Source organism: Talpa europaea (assembly GCF_964194135.1).
Source record: "Talpa europaea genome assembly, chromosome: 5".
NCBI classification, from domain to species: Eukaryota; Metazoa; Chordata; class Mammalia; order Eulipotyphla; family Talpidae; genus Talpa; species Talpa europaea.
Genome location: NC_140071.1, coordinates 93,734,599 through 93,756,591, shown reverse-complemented (window position 1 = coordinate 93,756,591; position 21,993 = coordinate 93,734,599). Strand labels below are relative to the sequence as shown.

Below are 21,993 nucleotides of genomic sequence, written 5' to 3'. Positions count from 1 at the left end.
GTTTTTCCTAAAATGCCCAATCTCATACAATTCCCATAACTACAGATGAGAATTATGAGAAGAATGTATCCACCTAAATAGTCAAGGTCTAAAATCCTTGTTTCCATGACATTGGAGTGGTTTTAGTAGCAGATATTTTAACTAAAATCTAGGCAAATATGCCTTAAATCTTCATCACCTGGTTCTTCTTTTTAAGAGACTGTAAGATTGCTTATTCAAATCTAACTATGTGGCAACAAGACCTGAGAGTGCTTCATAAAAATTTGTTTAAAAAACTCCCAGATAAACATCACTTGCTAATTTTCAATTCTATTTATATTTTTCTCTGTTTCATCTGTCATCTTTTCTTTCCACAAATTTCCGAGGACAATTCCTAAAAAAATGATTAGTCCTACTGTTCGGTTGGAGGTAAATTTGCTCCAACAATCGTCAGGTCTGTGGATGTCTAGGGTGTAAATCTGTAGGAGAAGCATACAACGCTCAGTCAATGCTTGGTATGGACTTTTGGCATCACACATAAACACATCATACAGAAAAGATAACAGCACTTTGCTATAGAATTTTTAGCAATGGGAAGCCCTGACTGCACCTTTTACTATTTCCACTGTAGAAAATCTACATCTTTCATAGGGTATCATTTAAGCTATGTCCTGGAACCTTCAAATGCTTTGAGAGGCAATCAACCCATGCTATTTTTAGTCCTAGTTATTAAGAGACCTCCTTCTTTACACTGATTGATCTAAAATCTGCTTCTGATAACTCCTAGCCTCCAGTTTTAGTGTTGGACTGTGTGGCAATGTATGTCACCAGGAGAACAAGTTACATCTAGCAGACAACTCTGTTCTGTGTCTGGTACACTGAAAGATATTCAGTATACCTGGCCCTCATCCACGAAACGGCTGTGGTGACCCCTCCTCGCTTCATGATAACCAAAAATACCCCCAATACTTTCCAAATCTCCCTTCTACCCCCACATAGAGAGGTGTATAACGACTTAGAACAAACATACTCCTTTCCCCCATAGTAGTCCTGCAAACACATCAAGAAAATCTCATGTTCCTGCCCTGTCCTACTCTTCTCTAGACTTATTATCAGCATCCCTCATTCTCCCAACCATTTTTATTATGCAGCCTGCACATCTAAAATCATTCTTTTCTTTCTCTTCAAACACTAGCAGCTTTGTCTATCTTACTATACTGTGTCAAGAACAGAACCCACGGTTACAAATACAATTTAGAAGATAAAGTGGGGCACAAATATTTCTTATAATATTTGTAATTGTCCTCAATATTTCTGTTTTCCTTTACCACTTAATATCCAGATACTTAAATATTCATTGTCTTGACCAGACACTCAATGGATGACGGTAACTCCATGAGCTGAGTTATAACCAAAAGACAATACTAAAAATTTCTGAAGAGGAAGGGGCCTCCCCGGTGGCGCAGCGGTTGAGCGCTGGGTTGCGAAGCTGCCCGCGGCCTCTGCAGCGCCTGTTCGATCCCCGGCTGCTCCCCGGCCACCGGAGGAGGGTCCCGCATGGCGCGCAGACCTCTCCTGCCGCCCGCTGCTCCCCTCAGCAGTGTGCTTCGGTCCTTCTGCCTGCTCTGCTCCCCGCTCTGGCTCTGGTGAATTCTCTCACCCTCCCACACTTCTGACTGTACCCAGTGCTTGTATAAATAATAAATAAAAATAAATAAATAAATAAAAATCACAAAATTAAAAACCATTTAAAAAAAAAAAAAATTTCTGAAGAGGAAAATGGCAAAATTAGAAAATCCCAGAGAACCTCCAATTTACACTTTTACACAGTTTTCCCAGTGAGGGAAACAAGGAAGGTGATAGAGCATGTGGCTTACTTTATGGATATCAGATTTTAGTTTCCTTTATACCATGTTATACAAATCTTGCCGATAGTGCAAAGTAACTTATAATAATATATATAAAATATACTACCTAAATATAGGTTCACTAGCAGCTTTTTGATTTTGGTCAAAGAAAACAGCAGTCACACTGATGTAAAAATACAGTCCATTTACTAGCAATCTACTAGTTCATTCATTTTACAAAAATCACAGTATAAGCTAGTGGGGGCTGGGAATGGCATGATGTTTCCTGAAATGAAAGTTTCCTACTATCTATTAGAATTGCATGTTTTATAGGCCTTGTTCTCAGTACCAGCAGGAACCCATACAGTGAATGAATGGCTTGCTAACCATTACTAGAAACCAACATTAAGATACACACATATATATATATATTTTTTTTTTTATAGAGGCATGCTTTATTTATTTGTTTGCTGGTTTGTTTGTTTGTTTTGTTTATACATGCACTGGGTACAGTCAGAAGCGCGGGAGGGTGAGAGAATTCACCAGAGCCAGAGTGGGGAGCAGAGCAGGCAGAAGGACCGAAGTACACTGCTGAGGGGAGCAGCGGGCGGCAGGAGAGGAGAGGTCTGCACGCCATGTGGGACCCTCCTCTGGTGGCCGGGGAGCAGCCGGGGATCGAACCGGCGCCGCAGAGGCCGCGCGCAGTTTCGCAACCCAGCGCTCAACCGCTGCGCCACCGGGGAGGCCCACACATATATATTTTTGCAGATGTTTGCTTTCAGAGTAATTCAACTCAACCAACAACCTAGACATTGATCAAATTTTCCTAGATATGTATCAAAATTAATTCTAGGAAAATCCAAGGGGAAAAGAAATTTAAGTTTAGTTTATTATTATTTCTTGAAAATAATATAGCTAGCTTTTCTACATGTTACATTAAGGCAGGGGGCAGTTCCAAGCAGTATAAGCTAAACTGGTCCCTTGTTTGGTAAACACAGAGGGCATTTAATTTAAATAACTTTCATAATTTTATGCTAAGGAAAAACAAGGAGAAAAGAGTACGAAAAAGGTCAAACCTGGTGAGTCAGATGGGCTCCCACAGCAGCTAGGGCAGTGTAGTAGGGGGCAGTCTGGTTACAGTTCACTCCCACCAGACTCAGAGCGCCCAGCATTGCCACGCTGAAGCCAGTGAGCCACTGCTTGGTGTTTTCACGAAACAGCAAGGCCGTGGACTTAAGACCAATCAGAGCGTCATCTCTTTTGTCCTAATATCAGAAAAGAGTAAGAAATTGGTTTTTATCAAGATTTAATTCACATTTCATATGATCACCATTTTAAAGTGATCAATTCAGCAGTCTCAGTATAATGACATCATTGTGTATCCATCACAACTAATTCCAGAAGACACGCAGATACGCCAAAAGCTTTGAAAGATGACTGCAGAAACAGGCTGGTCATTCATGAAAGTGCAGGCCTAATCAAAGTTAAATGTCACCTTGTAGTTCTACTTCTACCCTATAATGACTGTTTACTATATTTCACTACAGAAGAAACAAAACCCAACTCTAACCTTTCACATAGCTCCTTGCTACCTCAGAGTTCTCAAATCTCAACAATTTCTGTATACTTTATTTAATCACATAAAAATCATAGATGGAGGAAAATGCTCTTGTGCCACCTAACTACAACCATTCATGTTTCCTTGCTAGTTCAATTTAATCCTTGCTCTCCCATTAAATCCTTGCTGTTTAAGAAGAGTGAGGCCTTACCGATAGACTCACATCTAGCTGACTGGTCTCCTCCAGCAACTTTATTTGTAAGCATTTCCTTAAACGCTGTAATTATGACCATATGCTGTCAGTAGCTGCATTATAAACAATGTACTTAGTTGCAGGCAGGCAATAATCTGATAGCTCTTTGGATTTCAAATAATAATAATAATGAGTGGGGGTGGGTAACAGCATATTTTCTTTTCACACTACAAACCCCTTTAGGATGCAAACTATGTGAATCACAAAGGAGTCAATGAGTATGGTGTTTTTTTTTTTTTTTTTAAAGATTTATTTATTTATTTATACAAGCACTGGGTACAGTCAGAAGCACCGGAGGGTGAGAGAATCCACCAGAGCCAGAGCGGGGAGCAGAGCAGGCAGAAGGACCGAAGCACACTGCTGAGGGGAGCAGCGGGCGGCAGGAGAGGTCTGCACGCCATGTGGGACCCTCCTCCGGTGGCCGGCGAGCGGCCGGGGATCGAACTGGCGCTGCAGAGGCTGCGGGCAGCTTCGCAACCCAGCGCTCAACTGCTGCGCCACCGGGGAGGCCCAATGAGTATGGTGTTTTACTGAAGAAATTACTCAAATTGAAATACTGTCACCCCAATTATTTTTGTCCTCACCGCAAAAAGTATAAACATCTTCCCTAAACTGTCAGCCAAGTTTCACTTTTGAAAGTCCGGCTGATCAGTGTACTTCGGTCCTTCTGCCTGCTCTGCTCCCCGCTCTGGCTCTGGTGAATTCTCTCACCCTCCCACCTTCTGACTGTACCCAGTGCTTGTATGTATAAATAAATAAATAAATCTTTAAAAAAAAAAAAAAAAAAGAAAGTCCTGCTCATTACAGATCTGGTAAATGTTTTCATGATAATACAAATGTAGTGGGAGAAAAGGTTAGTGGCAGAAAAGAGATGAAAACCAGATTGCAGTATAAGAAAAAAATTTCATTAAATCACAAGTGCTTGAGAATAGTCATACTTCAGAAGCTACTAAGAATAAATTATGTTCAAACTTCATAGACATTAGAGAAAAATGAGGACTATAATCCAAGAAAAGGGAAAAAAAGTGTTTATTTTTTAAACTGATAAAGAAGGCATTACCAAAAGCTAAAAAGATGTTCATATTCGTTAACTCAGTAATATCACTTCTAAAAACTTACCTGAAAAACTTGCATTCATTAACATGTTAGTAATCACCACAATATTACTTATAATTGCAAAACTTAAATGGCCAAAATAGACAAATTGTTAAATTTTGAAAAAATTATGGCACATCAAATCAATGGACTATTATTATATTCTTAAATGATCAAGACAAAAAACTGGTAAAAATATGGGAAAATGTTTGTTACCTCTACTAAGGGAAAAAAGTGCCTAGTACAATGCTTGCAGGCATCCATAGAAGGACTGGAGGGTATAGGAATTAAAACAGAGGCTTGGGAAACTGGGTTTGATTCCCAGCTCTGCCGCCCACTAGCTATGTGACATGGACAAGTTATTTCTCCATGCAAGTTTCCTCATCTGTAAAATAAGGAAAATAAGAATACCTTTTTTACAGGTTGCTATGATGTTTAAATAAATATTTGTAAAGTGCCTGGCATACAGAAAATATTATTTAAATGTTCATAAATAAAATAAACATAATACACTCATGAAACAAAATATTTTGTTGGCACCATAGAATTGTGAATAACTTTCATTTTACAAAAAAATTTCTCCTTAAATTGGTTATTTTAAACTGCTTAAAAAACAACTAAACCAGGGGCCTCCCTAGTGGCACAAGGATTAAGACGAAACCTACAAAGCTATCCGCAGCCACTGCAGCGCGAGTTTGATTACCGGCCAGCCAGAGAGCAACCCACGTGGCGCAGCAGACCTCTCCTGACTTGCCCGCTGCTCCCCTCAGCAGTATATTTTGGTCAATCTGCCTGTTCTGTTCACCACTCTGTTTCTGGTGAATCCTCTCACCACCACCCCCCCACACGTCTGGCCTATACCCCAGCTCTTGTATGCTTAAATAGGTAAATATTTTTTAAAAAAACAAAAAACAAAACACTAAACCAAAGATAAGAAAAAATAGATTGCAAAAGAACAAAGTTGCACACTTCCTGATTTCAAATGGTTTACAAAGCTACAGTTAACATGGTATAGTACTGACATAAAGAGATATTCAGATCAGTGGAACAGCACAGAGTACAGAAACAAACCCCACGCACATCGGTCAATTAATTTACAACTAAGAAGTCAAGAAAAAGGGAAAACTGAACAGAAACATACAAAAGATGAAACTGGATCACTGTCTTACACCGCATTAAAAAATTAATTCAAAATGGATGAAAGACTTGAATGTAAGATCTAAAAACCTTAACATGCTTAGAAGAAAACATAGGGGGTTAAGTACCTTGACATGAGTATTGGCAATGAATTTTTTCAATTTGACAACAAAAGTGAAGATAATAAAGGCAAAGATAAACAAGAGAGACTGCATCAAACTAAAAAGCTCTGTACTGCAAAGGGAACTTCTATTAACAAAGTGAAGAGGTAGAAAATATTTGTAAGCTATATATCTAATAAGAGGTTAATATGCAAAAGTTTAAAGAACTCATATCACTGAACAGAAAAAAATATACTGATTTTAAAAAAGCAGAGGAGAAACTGAAAAGACCATTTGCTAGAGTAGATGGACAAATGATGACAAAGTAGATAAAAAGTTGTTTAACAAAACTAATCATAAGAGAAATAAAATCAAAATGTGAGATATCACCTCACACCTGTTAGAATGGCTATTATCAAAAAAGGACAAAAAATAACAAATGTTGGCAAGCACGTGGAAAAGAGGGACCACTTGTACAATGTTTGTAAGAATACGAACTGTTGTAGCCATATGGAAGTTCCTTAAAAAAATTCCTTAAAAAACAGAACTACTATATAACCCAACAACTCCATTTCTGGACATTTTCCCTAATGAAACAAAATCACTATCTTGAAAAGACCTCTGTATCCCCATATTCACTGCAGCATTATTTACAATAGCTAAGACATGGAAACAACCAAAGATACAGGGAATAGATGAGTGGTTGCCAATCTGTGGGGTTAGGGGTATGTATGAAATAGATGAAGATGATCAAAGGTACAGATTTCTAGTTACAAGATAAAATAGGTCCTGGAAATGTAATGTTAACTATAGTTAACAATACTATATTATATACTTGAAAGTTACTTAAGATAATAGATCTTAAAAGTTCTTATCCCCAGAAAAAAAAATTGTACCTATGTGTGGCAATGGATAGAAACAAAACTTATTTTGGTAATCATTATATACATATACTAAATTATTGTTTTATTTACCACAAAATAATACTAAATGTCAATCATATTCCAATTCAAAAAATTAAAATATTAAAAGATATTCTTTCTTACCTGATGGGCATAGATAGTATCATATATTAGAGTCCACATAATTCCAGAAAAATAAAGAGGCAGACAAACAGATGGATCACAAGATCCCTTGATAGCAGACCATCCAAGTAACGCTCCCCAATTAAAAGTGAATCCTACAATTAGCAAAACACAAAGAGACGTCTAAATGTATCTTAGAGTTCCAAAGGAAAGGAGAGGAGCACCCACATGCATTAAGTACTTGCTATAGATTATTGAGCTCTCTATAAATGATTTCCGTATATTTCTTCCTTAAATTCTCTCAACACTCTGTGGTAGTTATTAGTTCAACTTTATGACAGAAAAAAAAAGGCTCAGAGAGGCTAATTAACAATTAAAATAACATAGCTAACACAAAAAATGAAATCTCCCTGAAAATAGGAGAATCCATGAGAACATTTACCTAACATAGGATAGTGCCTGATGCAATCAGTAGATAGTTGATGCTGGATCTACATCAGCACTGAGTCAAAATCCTAAGTTTCTTTCATTACTACCCTTCCTCCTTATATACCACAGCAAACAAGAATACTACAGACAGAAACATGTATTCTACAAGTTCACCCTCTAGAGGACTGTAAATAAACATCTACATGCTTACAATTCCTAAACTTCTGTGGAAGCCCTATCAATTCCCTAGGTTTCAGAGCAGGCACTAAACTGTCTGCTGGGCAGTTCTACCTGACAGTCCCTCAGATACCTCAAACACAATGGGTCCCAAACATCTTTGCTCAGAAACCCCTGATCTCCTTTATTGCCAATTTCCATTCAGAATTCCTCCTCATAATAAATTCTCTTCTTTGTGGCCCCATAGACATTCACACATACTGAAAAATGGACCTAATTATTTATTGTCTCCTTCTCCAGCTCCTTCAAGATGGTGCATGAGCTTTAGTCATTTTTATTTTCTTAGTACTTTGTACAATTCCTGGCATAAAGATAAATAGTTGAAGTAAATATGCCAGCTTCCTGATGTTATCTCATATATAGAAAATGCTTATTCATGTATCATGTAGCCTTTTACCAAAAGAATAAACTATTCTTTGGCCTCCCTGGTGGCGCAAGGGGTTAACTCTCAGCACTATCAAGCTATCAGCAGCCACTGCGGCATGAGTTCCATCCCCAGCCAGAGGCTAACCCACATGGCGCAGTAGACCCCTTGTACCTCTGGCCTACCCCCCAGTTCTTGTATGCATAAATAAATAAAAATATTTTAAAAATACACTATTTTTTAATTTTTAAATTTTTTTTAAAGATTTATTTACTTTTATACAAGAACTATGGTATAGGCCAGAAGCACGGGAGGGTGACAGGACTCATCAAAGACAGAGAGGGGAGCAGAACAGGCAGACGGACCGAAATACACTGCTGAGGGGAGCAGTGGGTGAGACAGGAGAGGTCTACTACGTCATGTGGGTATCTCCCTGGCCAGCCGGGAATCGAAACTACGCTGTAGAGGCTGCGGATAGCTTCACAGTGCTGCACCCAACCCGCTGCGTCACCAGGGAGGACTCTTTTTTTTTCAATAATGAAAAGAAAAGAACTTTGAATGAGAAGCTCTTGGAGAAAGACAACTACTCTATCTCAACTTTTCCATAAATAAGGCTCACATCAATTTTTTGGAGTGCCTTTTACTTCCTCTTTTATTTACCAAAAAAAAATGGTTCAGTTAGCATAGTTCTAGAAATATGCTAATTTTTTAAAAAGATTTATTTATTTATGCATACAAGAACTGGGTACAGGCCAGAAGTGCGAGGGGGTGAAAGGGTTCACCAGAGACAGAGCAGGAAGGAGAACAGGCAGAAGGACCGAAAACACTGCTGAGGGGAGAAGTGGAAGAGACAAGAGAGGTCTGCCAGTCAGGATTGAACCTGCGCTGCAGAGGCTGAGGACAGCTTAACAGTGCTGCGCTCAACCCCTGTGCCACAAGGGAGGCCCAAAATATGTTAGGATATTATAGAAAAAAAAATAGAAAAGTCTAGAGGTGGGTAAAATGCAACAGATTTTTATGTACCTAACTTTTCTTTCTTTCTTTCTTTTTTTAAAGATTTATTTATTTATTTTTATATAAGCACTGGGTACAGTCAGAAGCATGGGAGGGTGAGAAGATTCACCAGAGCCAGAGAGGGGAGCAGAACAGGCAGAAGGACCGAGGTACACTACTAAGGGGAGCAGTGCGTGCGGCAGGAGAGGTCTGCGCGCCATGTGGGACCCTTGCCCAGTGGCCGGGGATCGAACCCGGCGCTACAGAGGCTGCGGGCAGCTTCGCAGCCCAGCGCTCAACCACTGCGCCACCAGGGGAGGCCCCTCTTTCTTTCTGTTTTTAAAAGATTTATTTATTTATGCATACAAGAACCGGGGTACAGGCCAGAGGTGTGGGGGGTGAGAGAATTCACCAGAGACAGAGCAGGGAACTAATAGTCAAATCGACTGAAATACACTGCTGAGGGGAGCAGCAGGCAAGTCAGGAGAAGTGTGCTGCACCATGTGGGTAGCTCTCTGGCCAGGGACTGAACTCGTGCTGCAGTGGCTGCAGATAGCTTCATAGGTTGTGTCTTAACCCCTCGCGCCACCAGGGAGGTTCACCTAACTTTTCTTTCTACCAACAAACATTTATTGAATGTCTGACATCTGTCATTGAATATGTACCATTGAGTAAGGTCCACCATGCTAGAGGCTAGTAAAGATTATTTTAGGCATTTACAATTTACTAATAGGGACACAACGGAGGTGCTCAAAATTTTCTTGCTAAATTAATGTTGAAATGAGTGTCTTTAAAGTGCTATGGGAATGCAGAGGAGACTGGCTAACTCATTCCTGGGAAGACAAAAGAAGTCTTCCAGAAAGGAAGCCATCACACACAATGTACCCTTGTTCTCCTGTCTTGAGTGCTTTCTCTCCCAATCCCCAAAGACCTCAAGGTGGAGTGAAGGCAACTAATTTTTTTTCATGATATACCTAGATTAAACAGAGAATTTCAGAAGATAATAGTGATAACATTCTTAATAAGTATGCAAGACGTCCTAGCCAATAAAAATGGCTATAAAAATAATCGCACTCCTTTAAAATATGAAAATCGAATCAGTATGAAAAATTTCATGAGTGACGACATTTTTATCTCATCATTATATATATGTATACATGTATTATTATGTATAAAATATATTATGCTATAATACAGAGTTAAAAATAGTTTGAAGGTATTGAAACACTTACAGCTATTTCAAACTCACCCAAAACTAATTGAGGCCAGTATGTAATTCTTTTCATTAGTGGGTAGGTGATGACAAGAAGTAGGGATGCTGCTCCCAATGCTATACTGAAATCAGGAAAAACCATTACAAGAATTAATATCACCCTCTCTTAGAAATCATTAAATAAGAGAATGGAAATTGGAAAACTAATTGGAAAATGATTTTTTTATCTTAAATGGCTATTTTTTTGTTATGCAAAATTCTCTGCCTAGACTTTGACTTTGCCCATTATAAAGGATGATTAGAAAATATTTTAGGTGTTACAAAACAGCCAAACAAATGAATAGCTAACACTGGTAGTGATTCCATGTATTAAGCACTGCTCTAAATGTTTTATATATGTAATTCACTATAATTTTCACCACAACCCTAAGAGGCAGTAGTTTTAATTCTCCTTGTTTTTTTCAGATGAGGAAACTAAAGGACAAAGAGATTACATAATTTGCCAATTGTTAGAGCATGGTCAGAATTCAAAACCAAAGCAGTCTGGCTCCAGAGTCCAATTTGTTACCCATCTTAATGCTACTGCTTCTCTAAAATTTATTTTCAATCATTAGGATATCTAGTAAACTGAGCTGTCCTAACAGAGAATCAGAGTCAATATAATTGTCTCTATATCCAAGAGAGAATATTACTTAGATAAGAATGAAATCACAAAGCAACTTTAGAACCTAAGTTGTTCTTAAGGTACCTCAAAGTTCAACTAACACCAGCCCTCCAGGAATCTTCTTCCAAAGTATTTTCATGGAGCTGATATCAGGGCAAGGTAAGCAATTATGTCTAGTGTCTATAAAATCACACTTATTTGCTGATCTCTTCCTTTTTTTTTTTTCTCCTCTCACTGAAGCATTTTGTAAGCAGTCATTTGATGCATTCAAATTTAATTTCTTCTCTGAGAGGAACGAATCCTTCAACTTTTTTTCCATCATTGATTAGCAACACAATTCTGGGAAAGACACAGTTCTTCTTTTTTCAAAATAAACATATTCACTTTTGCTTCTATCCACTTCAGAGATGTTAGCATATATAAAACCATGTATATGGGTATGTGCACACATAGTTATGTACACAGGTCGAAAACCTATGAAAGTACTTGTGCCCTCTAGGGAACATGTAGTACAAATACTGAAAGAGGTTTAGAATAAATTAAATACTAATATCTAATTTCTTTGAATGAAAGCATTCTTGAAGCAGATAATTTACATGCTTGACATATAGCCAATGAACAACTTTGTAACAGTTTCATTATATTTTAGTCTTACTTCCTGCATTTTAAAGGAGAGATTTTATAATGACTATGAAAAACACATCAACTATACCTGTAGTAATTCAGACACAGAAGTATACCCAGTGCCAAGGTCAGCTGGCCCCCGAGAAAAACAAAGGATCGAAAGATTGAAATGTCTCCAGCAGCTATTGGGCGATTTGCTGTTCTTGTAACCTTAACACAAACAAAAAAGGCAATCTGAGTACAGACAGTCCAGCATCTGAAATTAATTCCATCACTTGCTGGTGGTGTAAATTTTGGCAAATTACTTATTTTGAGCTTAAGTTACTTACTTGTTAAAGGAAAAAAAGAAAGAGGGTGAGGTAAGAGCACTTACCTCATATAGTGAATGCAATGACTGAGGTGCATATAAGTACATAATAAAGTGTTATTTATTATTAATATAATACATTTTTGTTTGCTTTATACAAAGGGTTATTAGTAAACTACAGTCTACTGCCTATTGTACAGGGCACAAGTTAAGAATGATTTTTACATTTTTTAGATGGATAGATGGCTAAAAATAAATTTAAAAAACAGCAATATACAATAACACATGAAAATAATATGAAATTCAAATTTCAGTGTTCATAAAGTTTTAGTGAAAAGAGTGACCTTTTTATTTATTTATTATATATGGTTGCTTACATGCTCCAAAAGAGCTGAGTAGTTGCAACAAAAATGATATAGCACTGGGCTTCCCTGGTGGTGCAGTGGTTGAGCACTGGGTTGCGAAGCTGCCCACAGCCTCTGCAGTGCCGGTTTGATCCCCCGGCTGCCAGGCCAGGGTCCCACATGGCGCGCAGACCTCTCCTGCCGCCCGCTGCTCCCCTCAGCAGTGTACTTCGTCAGTCTGCCTGTTCTGCTCTCCAGTCTGGCTCTGGTGAATTCTCTCACCCTCCCGTACTTCTGACTGTACCCAGTGCTTGTATAAATAAATAAATCTTTTTTTTTTTTTTTTAAATATGATATAGCCCTTAGCAGAAAAAAGTAGCATGCTTTACTATACAGTAAGAATGTTTGTCAAAAACTGTACTGACTCGGGCCTCCCCGGTGGCGCAGCGGTTGAGCGCTGGGTTGCGAAGCTGCCCGCAGCCTCTGCGGCACCGGTTCGATCCCCGGCTGCTCCCCGGCCACGGGCGGAGGATCCCACATGGCGCGCAGACCTCTCCTGCCGCCCGCTGCTCCCCTCAGCAGTGTACTTCAGTCCTTCTGCCTGCTCTGCTCCCCACTCTGGCTCTGGTGAATTCTGTCACCCTCCCGCGCTTCTGACTGTACCCAGTGCATGTATAAACAAAAAACAAACAAACAAACAAACAAAATAAATAAATAAAAACATGCCTCTATAAAAAATAAATAAATAAATAAAAAGACTGTAATGACTCATCTTGGTTAGAAAGTCAGAACTGAATCTTTTAACCCTAGTTTAGTCCCTTTAGTTTCAAGTAGAAAAAGTATTTATGTTTTTATATTTATATTAGATTTGTTCCAGGTAGCATTTGAGTGTTAACAACATACCACTATTCTAAGAGCCACGTACATACATACATCACATCACTATGTATTCCCAACAATCCAGTCTTTTAGCTACTCACAAGTTCTCGCCATTTCTAAGTTTAAGGAAATTGAGGCAGAAAGGCTCAGTAAACTTCCAACGTCATGGATGTTTGGTAGCACAGCCAGTCCAGTGCTATTACAAGATTATGCCACATCTTCTGAGTGATAATGCTGGCTAAATTTAAATGCTGAAAATAAGCACTCTGTCCAGAGACTAAAATGACATAATGATCAAAACACATTTTATGTGTACTTTACAGAACCAAAACACAGCTTGTAAAACCAAAGCCAAATTATTAATATCTGTTCATTGAGGTTACTTCAATGTTTACGGACTTAATGTTTATCACATCACTATTAGATTATGTACAAAATCAGCAAAACATAGCCCATATAGCCTAACTCACTTATCATTTAATGTATAAGCCATTTTCTTATGATCTGTATTAAGCAAAATCATGAATCATAATCATATATATTCTTTTTTAAACAAAAATTTTATTTAAATAAGATACTTGACTTGAGGGGAAGCTATCTAGGATTCATTTTAGAATAATTATCCCTACTTAACGAGAGACTGTCTTACATGTAACAGCTACATACAAGGAAGTTAAAAAATTGTCCTTGGCTTTACAAGGTAAAATAAACATTAAAATTCTCCAGTTGAACAAGGTATACATGAATTTTTAAGTTTTTGGAGGTGGGGGTGCTGTTAAACATTGAGAGCAAAATAACTTAGTGGAATATAAAGATAAGAGCTGAAGGAGCATGCCATTAATGGAAAAAGGAGGTATTTTTACAGAAACATTATTTTCCTCCACCCCATCTCCATTTGATGTCCATCAAAACACAGCATTGGCCATTTAGCTAAAAAAAAAATGTAATATGCTTATGCACATACACCAATAATCATATTTTAATGATAAAGTCTTTACAAAACTGTAAGATAAGCATTAAAATTTGGCTAAGCTTTTTAACTCAAGCTTTAAAAGAAATGTACTTAATATTTAAAAATTTATGTTAGCAAAACCACCTCAATAGCTATAAAATGATCACTTAAGTGTTGTGTTGAATATCAATATAGAATATGGGTTCTTCATATCACAGAAACATTGCATAGGGGAGATGTAAAATATCTAATCAGTTCCCTGTTAGGTAGGGAGAAAAAAATTACTTAAGAGGGAACTAAAATGGTGATATTTTGTTAATAAAATGGAAAAATTGGTCTGAATACATTTTTTAAAACTTTTTCTGTTAAATGTAAATTCTGATGTAATTTTTAAAAAGCTCTGTATTTTAAGAAATTTAGAGATACCACACACCTTTGATTCAGTTTTCCCCAAGGGTAAGACCTTGCAAAGCTATACAATGTAACAAAGCCAGGATTTTGACATTAGTTCTAAAATGTTCAAGAAATATTATGATGTAATATATACCAGAAGCCCTGTTCATGATTATGTAGAATAAAAGACTGACCAGGATATGCGAACTTCCAAATCAATAAAGTATGAGTCTCCTAGTATGAATCAATTGGGTAAGAGGGACATAGAGATGCCTTTACCATGCAGTTCTTGCTACTCTGCCACTATTCAATCCTCTATTCACATAGAAAACAAGTAGTTGGAGCTGTCAAGCATAATATACTTTATTTCATAGCCATATCTTTGCATCTGCTGTTCGTTCCACCTAGAGTGCCCTTAACCCTACTACCACCCTTTTTAGTGCCAGCTTATTCTAAGGGTTCAAAGTTCACCCTCTTAAAAGTTCTGTTTGACCATCTCCCTTAGGTGGTAGCTGGTAGTCTTCAGTAAGTTCCCCTGTGGACACCATTCTCATATTAGGGTTGCTGTATTACAGTCACAAACTGTGAGGTTTTTCATGCACTCTCAGAACCTGCTGTTTTTTAAAATAAAAAAATAGATGTTTTATAAACTAAAAATCATTATAGGTGGGCCTTGCTTAAGGAAAATTCAGATTTATGTAAAGGCAAATAAGGGATGATATTCATTTCATATAATTCATGATTGGTTTCTTTTAAATTAAAAGTTTATTTGATTATTTAGTCAAGTGTGTTATGGCATGGTTGCTAGTATGTAAAGCAAACAAGATGGACCCTTCCCTTGAGAAAATAACAATCTACTGAGGGAAAAAAGTAATCATATACACTAGAGTACCCACAGAAAATAACTCAGAGGAATATAATGTATCAAACATTATAAAGAGCACTTGTATTTTCTATTCTTCTTATTTCTGTACAAAGAAAAATGTGAATTTTTCAGAATAAATATTTTTCTATTTTCTAAGAACAAAACTATGATTTTAAAGAAATGTTTATCGCAAATGCTAACAGGGCTTCCCGGATTCACTTAAATTAAGATTTGATTAGGTAACAGTAAGTATGACTCTAATATATCTCTCAAAGGAAGGGATAGCGGTTCTTATAGACACTCAGAGGTTCAGCATGGATTTTTTTTTTTTACCTTCACTCCCAACAACCTTACCCTCACCCTTCTAAATTCTTAATTTATTTTGTAAAAGTGAAGTACACACCTTGCTGCCATAGTGGCTCGTATGGTGAGAAAACAAGTGCACTTCACTTTGTCCCACCAGCTAGTCAACTGATACTGATACTTCTTACACGGGATTTCTGTGAGGACAATCAATTCATTCAAAAGTGATGTGACCATGTTACTCTGCAGAATTGAGGGGAGCCTCTCTGTTCCTTTTTATCCAGGATGAAACTACCTTTTTATCGTAGTCCTGGTCCCATAAGTCATTAATAGTACAGCCTGCTCCACGCATCAGAACAGCTCCAGTGCCAAAGAGGGATAACATGTGCCAATCTGGAAAACAGCCTGGTTCAGCTGCCAAACTAATGCTCCAGGTACATGGCAGATACAGCAGCCAGGTTCCTAAGCAAAAACAGAAAGACAAAAAATGTACAAGTTCAAATGTCTTCATTTATTTAAATACCATATCTCAAAGAATTAAAGAGCACTATAAGCAAAGTCAAGAAACATTTGAGGGGCCTCCCCGGTGGCACAGCGGTTGAGCGCTGGGTTGCGAAGCTGCCCGCAGCTTCTGCAGCGCTGGTTCGATTCCCAGCTGCTCCCTGGCCACCAGAGGAGGGTCCCACATGGCGTGCAGACCTCTCCTGCTGCCCGCTGTTCCCCTCAGCAGTGTACTTCGTCACTCTGCCTGTTCTGTTCCCTGCTCTGGCTCTGGTGAATTCTCTCACCCTCCCGCGCTTCTGACCATACCCAGTGCTTGTATAAATAAATAAATCTTTAAAAATAAAAAAAAAAGAAACATTTGGAAAAACTGGTAAAACAAATTTGCAATTCATATTACAAAGTACTAACATGTAGAGTTCCTAGAAATTAAGCCCACGGAAAAAGAAATATAAATAACTCCTATACATATGAAAAAAAATTCAATTAAGATGAATACACATTAAAATGACGTTACTATAACATTTTCACTTGTGGTAACTAACATATGTCTGAAGAGGTGTGAACCTATATCCTAAATCATATACAATATTGTAAGTCAATGTTATCTCAATAAAAATAATACAAGTTTTTTGGAAAAAAACAAACAAACAAACAACCCAATAAACATTTTTCACCTATCAGAATGGCAAAATCCAAAGTTTGACAGGGATATGAAATATTCTCATAAACAGTCCAACCCTTACGGACGACAACCTCAAATTTTTTACTGTGTGTTTTTACATATAAGCATGCACACACAAGACACACACAAAACAAACAGATACAGTTGAAACCTAGTATGTTCTTAGACCATAGAAGGAAGGGTATAGTAGAAACAGGTAATAGGAATTCTCTCTGAGGAGAACTGGGTAGGAGACAAGGATGGGAGACTTAGTTTTTATTCTACACTCTTGTACTTTCAGAATTTTTAATCCCATGTATGCAACCTACTCAAAAATGGCTAATAAAACTTCCTTTGCTGTTGTTAAGTACAATACAATTCAATAGCCTTGAGGAAAAGGCTGTTTACCTATAGTTTTTTGGTCATTTTTATACTGAATATTTGGCAGCTACATGGACAAATGGGATTAATTCTTGGTACTTAGCCCATAAACTAGACAAAATTCCGTCAAAACAAAAGACACTGTATGGCTAAAAGACTTCACACATGAACTTCAGTAGCAGAGAATTCTACTTTTGAAACGAATGTTTGGCTATAGTGCCTATTTGACAAATTCTGAGTTTTCCTTCTCTAGTTAGAGATATAAGAGAAAAATGATATGAGGCTAAAGAAAGATCAGATCCAGGACAAAATTGGTCTAATAACAAAGTTCCTATAATCTTATTTAAGCTTCAATAAGTTTAAACTTTATTCATTTACAAACATTTATAAAGCACAGACTTTCTGCCAGAGCTGCACGAGGAACTGGATGTATTATGATGACTGACAGGTGGTTTCTGCCCTCTTATAGCTTACACATCAAAAGAAAAAGAATCAGACAATAACAATAAATCAAATCAACAAGAGGTCAAGTAAAAGTCCTAGAAAGGCATAAAATAGTACAATCCATTTTAATTGGGGAGGAAATGACGAAAGCTTTTCCCCTCACTGTAGAGAAAAGGTAAGGAGAGGTTGAAAACAAGAAATAGCCAGTTCACAGTCAGAATTCAGGTTGTCCTAGACAGACTCATGCTCAATGCATTCCAGCCAAGACGGTAAAGCTAGCTAACCTTAAATGTCAACCAATGTTCCAAGTGCTCATATGTATAAACTCTTTTTTTAAAAAAAAGATTTATTTATTTCTGCATACAAGAACTGAGGTACAGGCCAGAGGTGTGGTGGGTAAGAGGATTCACCAGAGACAGAGTGGGGAACATAACAGACAAATGGATGGAAATAAACTGCTGAGGGGAGCAGTGGATGAGGCAGGAGAGGTCTGCTGCGCTCTATGGGTTGCTCCCTGGCCGGCCAGGGTTCGAACTCACACTGCAGTGGCTAAGGATAGTTTCATAGGTTGCGTCTTGACCCCTTGTGCCACCAGGGAGGCCCCTATATGTATAAACTCTTAATCTTTAATGACACCCTTATGAAGCAGTCACTATTATTACCCTTTTTTTTTTTTACACATGAGGAACAGATGCAGAAAGAGGTTAAGTAAGGCATAATGAGTTTAATTACTTTCTTTTCCTTTCTTTCTTTCCTACCTTCCTTTCCTTTCTTTCCTACCAGTATAGTTCAGATGGTCAGAGGAGAAGCTGCTCTGATAAAAGGAAACCTCTTCACAGATATTATTTCCTTGGTATAATTAGAACTAAAGTTTCTATTTTTTAAAAAATGTAGACATAAAGATGTGTAATCACCTATAGAATTTTGTGTCAGGAACAAAAATCTCCTTAGCGTAAGTCTGTATTAAATTCACTTACTAAGAAATCTTAGGGTTCCTGTAGCGGTGAGGTGAAAGTCAGACTTCTGATTCCACGTCTACTACTATTAATAAAGGGAGTGATAGCAGACACTAAAGTATAAACTTTAAAACTCAGTCTTTATCGTGTATAAATAAATGAAAAAAAAAATCTTCTCAGAGCTGCTGACAAGAGAATATTAATGACAGTGATAATGAAAACTACAGTAAATTCATAGTGCTTACCATGCGTCAGATAGGCACTATCTTTATTATACCAATTTAACAAATACAGGAATTGAAGTACAAAGAAAGTAATATGCTCAAGGCTACACAGACAAGAAGTGGCAGAATTAGAATTCAAACCCAGGCCGTCTAGCTGTAGCCTATGTCCTAGGGACCTAGGTTACTTTTCCTGGGAAGCTCAGTTAATATGTAGTTGATTCACTGACATTGAAACAGACTTCTGTGCGCAGAGCTTGTCCAGCTATGCCATTGTGAAAGCGCATGGAGAGCTGGATCTGTGACAGGATTTGTCAGGGGAGTGGAGTGTTGGAACACTCCATTAACCTAAATCACTACATTTAAGTTCTTATATTCTCTGATCCTCCTGCATCTCAACTTTTTTTTTTGTATTTCCTATGACTTTTCATTATGCTCTCTTCCATGAAGAAAGATGCAGAGATAGCAAGGAGACAACCAGGTTTCAGAAAGAAACATTTATTTTACAAAAAGCAAAAACTTTGGGAGAACAAATTCTGAAGGTGATAGGCAGACCAAAGTGCCTGTGTAAATCCAGTCTAACTTTCACTGACTAGTTGCACATTATTTTCAAGACAACAGAATCACCTATAAGTGCACTAAAAGGAAAATTACTCGCAATTTAGAGGAAAGAGTGCCACCTGCTGGATCTTCCTGAAATAATGTAGTTTGTGACTGAAAGATCTCGTAATTTATTCCAAAAAATAAAACCCACTTTGGTTTGTGAAGATAACAAATTCCAACATCCAAAGTAAAACAATGAACATAAAATTATCCCACAAAAGAATTTAAATAAACATCAAACCTGGAATTCTACTGTTCCTGACACACAGTAGGAACTCAAAAAGATGTTTATTGAATCAGTTGTAAGTCTTAAAAAAAATCCTGCATTCATAATCTTATTCAGAACCAGAGCACTCAGTTGGTATCTTCTTAATATACATAGTAATATTAGCTAGCAGTTCTATAACATTTATGCCAAGCACTGTTCTAATGACTTGACATATACTAATGAACTCTCATGACACTTTATAAACTCACAATTATGAATATCTTTATTTCATAGAATATAATAAAGGTTCAGAGAGGTAAAGAAATTTAATCAAGCTCCTTCAAGTACATAGTGATTCAAACTCGAGGTCTGGTTCTAGAGATATGTTCATGACCCCTCTGCAGCCTCTTACTATGCAGCGGTGGTGTGGGTGTTCTAGAAACCAGAGGGAAGTAAACAGAGGTTTAATTGTGGAAATGGGAATAAGGGCAGTTGTTGGTCTGTCTTGGATGCCTATACTACAGCTCTGTGACACAAAACCCTATAAATAAGATTGTAGTTAGGCTTCAGATTAGAACTGGGCATGGAAATTTATGCTTTATTGACTTGTATCTAGTACCAAAATGCAAGGGGCTGTGATGGAGGGCTGTGACTATCATTTGCTTTCATATTTTAATTGTTAAAACTCTGAGTGCTCTGATCCCAAATAGGTAAGTGTATATGTTTGGAATAACAAAAACAGTAATTTGAGGTTTTGGCTGAACAAAGGTGAAATGTATGTTTCTAAGCATTGAAATGTAAATCAATGTACTGCAATGGCAAATGCATCATCTAAATTACCTGGAATTCAGTCTACCCCTCCTTCCTCATTGTCCATTCTTCTTCAGTCCATCTCTAATCCTGTCTTGATTCCCACTATTTTCTTCATTACCTGGTTCCAGATCAGCTCATATCTTTAGTGATTCAACACTTCACTCTTCAGACTCTGCAAAAAACGTTTCCTTCACCAATCAAGATTTCTACCCCATCCAAAATCTACCTGTCCTTTGAACACCAATTTATTCTTGAAATTTTCCCCAGCAATAGAGATAAACTGTAACTACTCTTTCTCCAGCAGCATTTGCCATTGGTACCAATTATAATTGAGCCCATACTTTCTCAGTTTACCCAATAGTTTTTTCTTTTCTTTTCTTTTCTTTTCTTTCCCTGCAAGGCTAGTAGTTCCTTGAAAGTAAGCAGTTTCCCCGATCTCTAACCTTACAGGAGGTGATGTAGGAATTTATTAATTCCCTCGGTACTACTGCCCAGGCTCTATTTTCAGCACTAAATAGACAAATCCCATGCATGTGGAGCTTTTAGACTAGCGAAGAAGTCAATCAGCCAATAAATGCAAGTTTATTAGTAGTGAGCTCGATAAACCAAGTGGTAGGCGTGTTTTAAAAAGGACTGCAAGGGAACTCCTTCCTCAGAAGGCGATTATGAGCTGATAGGGCAGTCCAGATGTGCTGTCACTGTTGCATTCACATGAATTAAATCTTTACTTTCAGAAAAGTGCAAAGAGCTAGAACTGGGCATTAAAACACTTATATTCATCTGGTCTGGCTCTGCCAAGAAGCCTTAATTGTCTTAAGTACCTGCTCTGGGATCCTTAACGGTAAGGGTCAAATACAATGATTATGGAAGTGCCTCGACACTGTAAATCTGCGCTAAAATAGTGACAAGAGAAACGGAATTTACGCTCGATTCACTATTTAAACAAAGCCTGTGGAATGAGCGACCTTTTACCCCGCTTGGAGAGCTCAGGATTCAGAGGGGTGCCCAGGGTCACTTAGATCTCCCAGTGCCGGCGTCCTCGGCGCCTAAGCTCTGGCTTTTGGGCTTTTATTTGCACGACGGCCGCGCGCCCACCCGCACTCACCGATGGGCTTGTCCAAGCGCATGAGGCGCAAGTAGGGCTGCAGAGGGCGGGGCGCCGAGTCCACCACCGCGGCCGCCGACAGGCTGAGCTGACGCCCGCGGGGCCCGGGCCGGCCAGTGGCCTGCCAGTCCCCAGCGCCGGGCGCGCCCGCCACGCGCGCCGGAACCAAGGAGCGCGCGCCAGAGCCCAGCAGCCCGGTCCATGTCTGGGCTCGCAGGCCCCGCACGAGCCCCGCGCCCAGCATAGCGCACGGGAGGGCGTGTCTCGCGCCCGCCGACGTCATCCCCCCGCGCCAGGTCGCGGGCAGGCGTGCGCGGTGGCGTCAGTGGCGCCTGCGGGTTCAACGCTGCTCCGGGGTGAGAGCCGTAGAATGACCTGAAAAGGGAATTGTCGAAGTTACTGTACCCCGACCCCCCCTCACTCCCCTCCGCTCCCCCCCACCAACTTTTAGCGTAAAGGAAATTCGTGTCAGCTTTCTCCATAAATGAAAAGATCACTTGAACAAAAAATCGCGGAAAACGAAATATTGATTTGC

At 38.5% G+C, this 21,993-nt stretch overlaps 1 protein-coding gene across 1 annotated transcript; it reads right to left on the bottom strand.

Moving 5' to 3' along the window:
• Positions 1–296: 296 nt before the first annotated feature.
• COQ2 (coenzyme Q2, polyprenyltransferase) lies at positions 297–21,703 on the bottom strand (the record flags this gene model as incomplete). The annotated part of the gene is made up of 7 exons (XM_084233631.1): positions 21,459–21,703; positions 15,858–16,024; positions 11,608–11,729; positions 10,268–10,353; positions 7,017–7,150; positions 2,903–3,091; positions 297–458 (listed from the first exon to the last, which is right to left on the bottom strand). Exons 1-7 carry the CDS (start codon positions 21,700–21,702, stop codon positions 297–299), a joined length of 1,104 nt encoding a protein of 367 aa, XP_084089757.1. The 5' UTR covers position 21,703.
• Between the last annotated feature and the right edge of the window lie 290 nt (positions 21,704–21,993).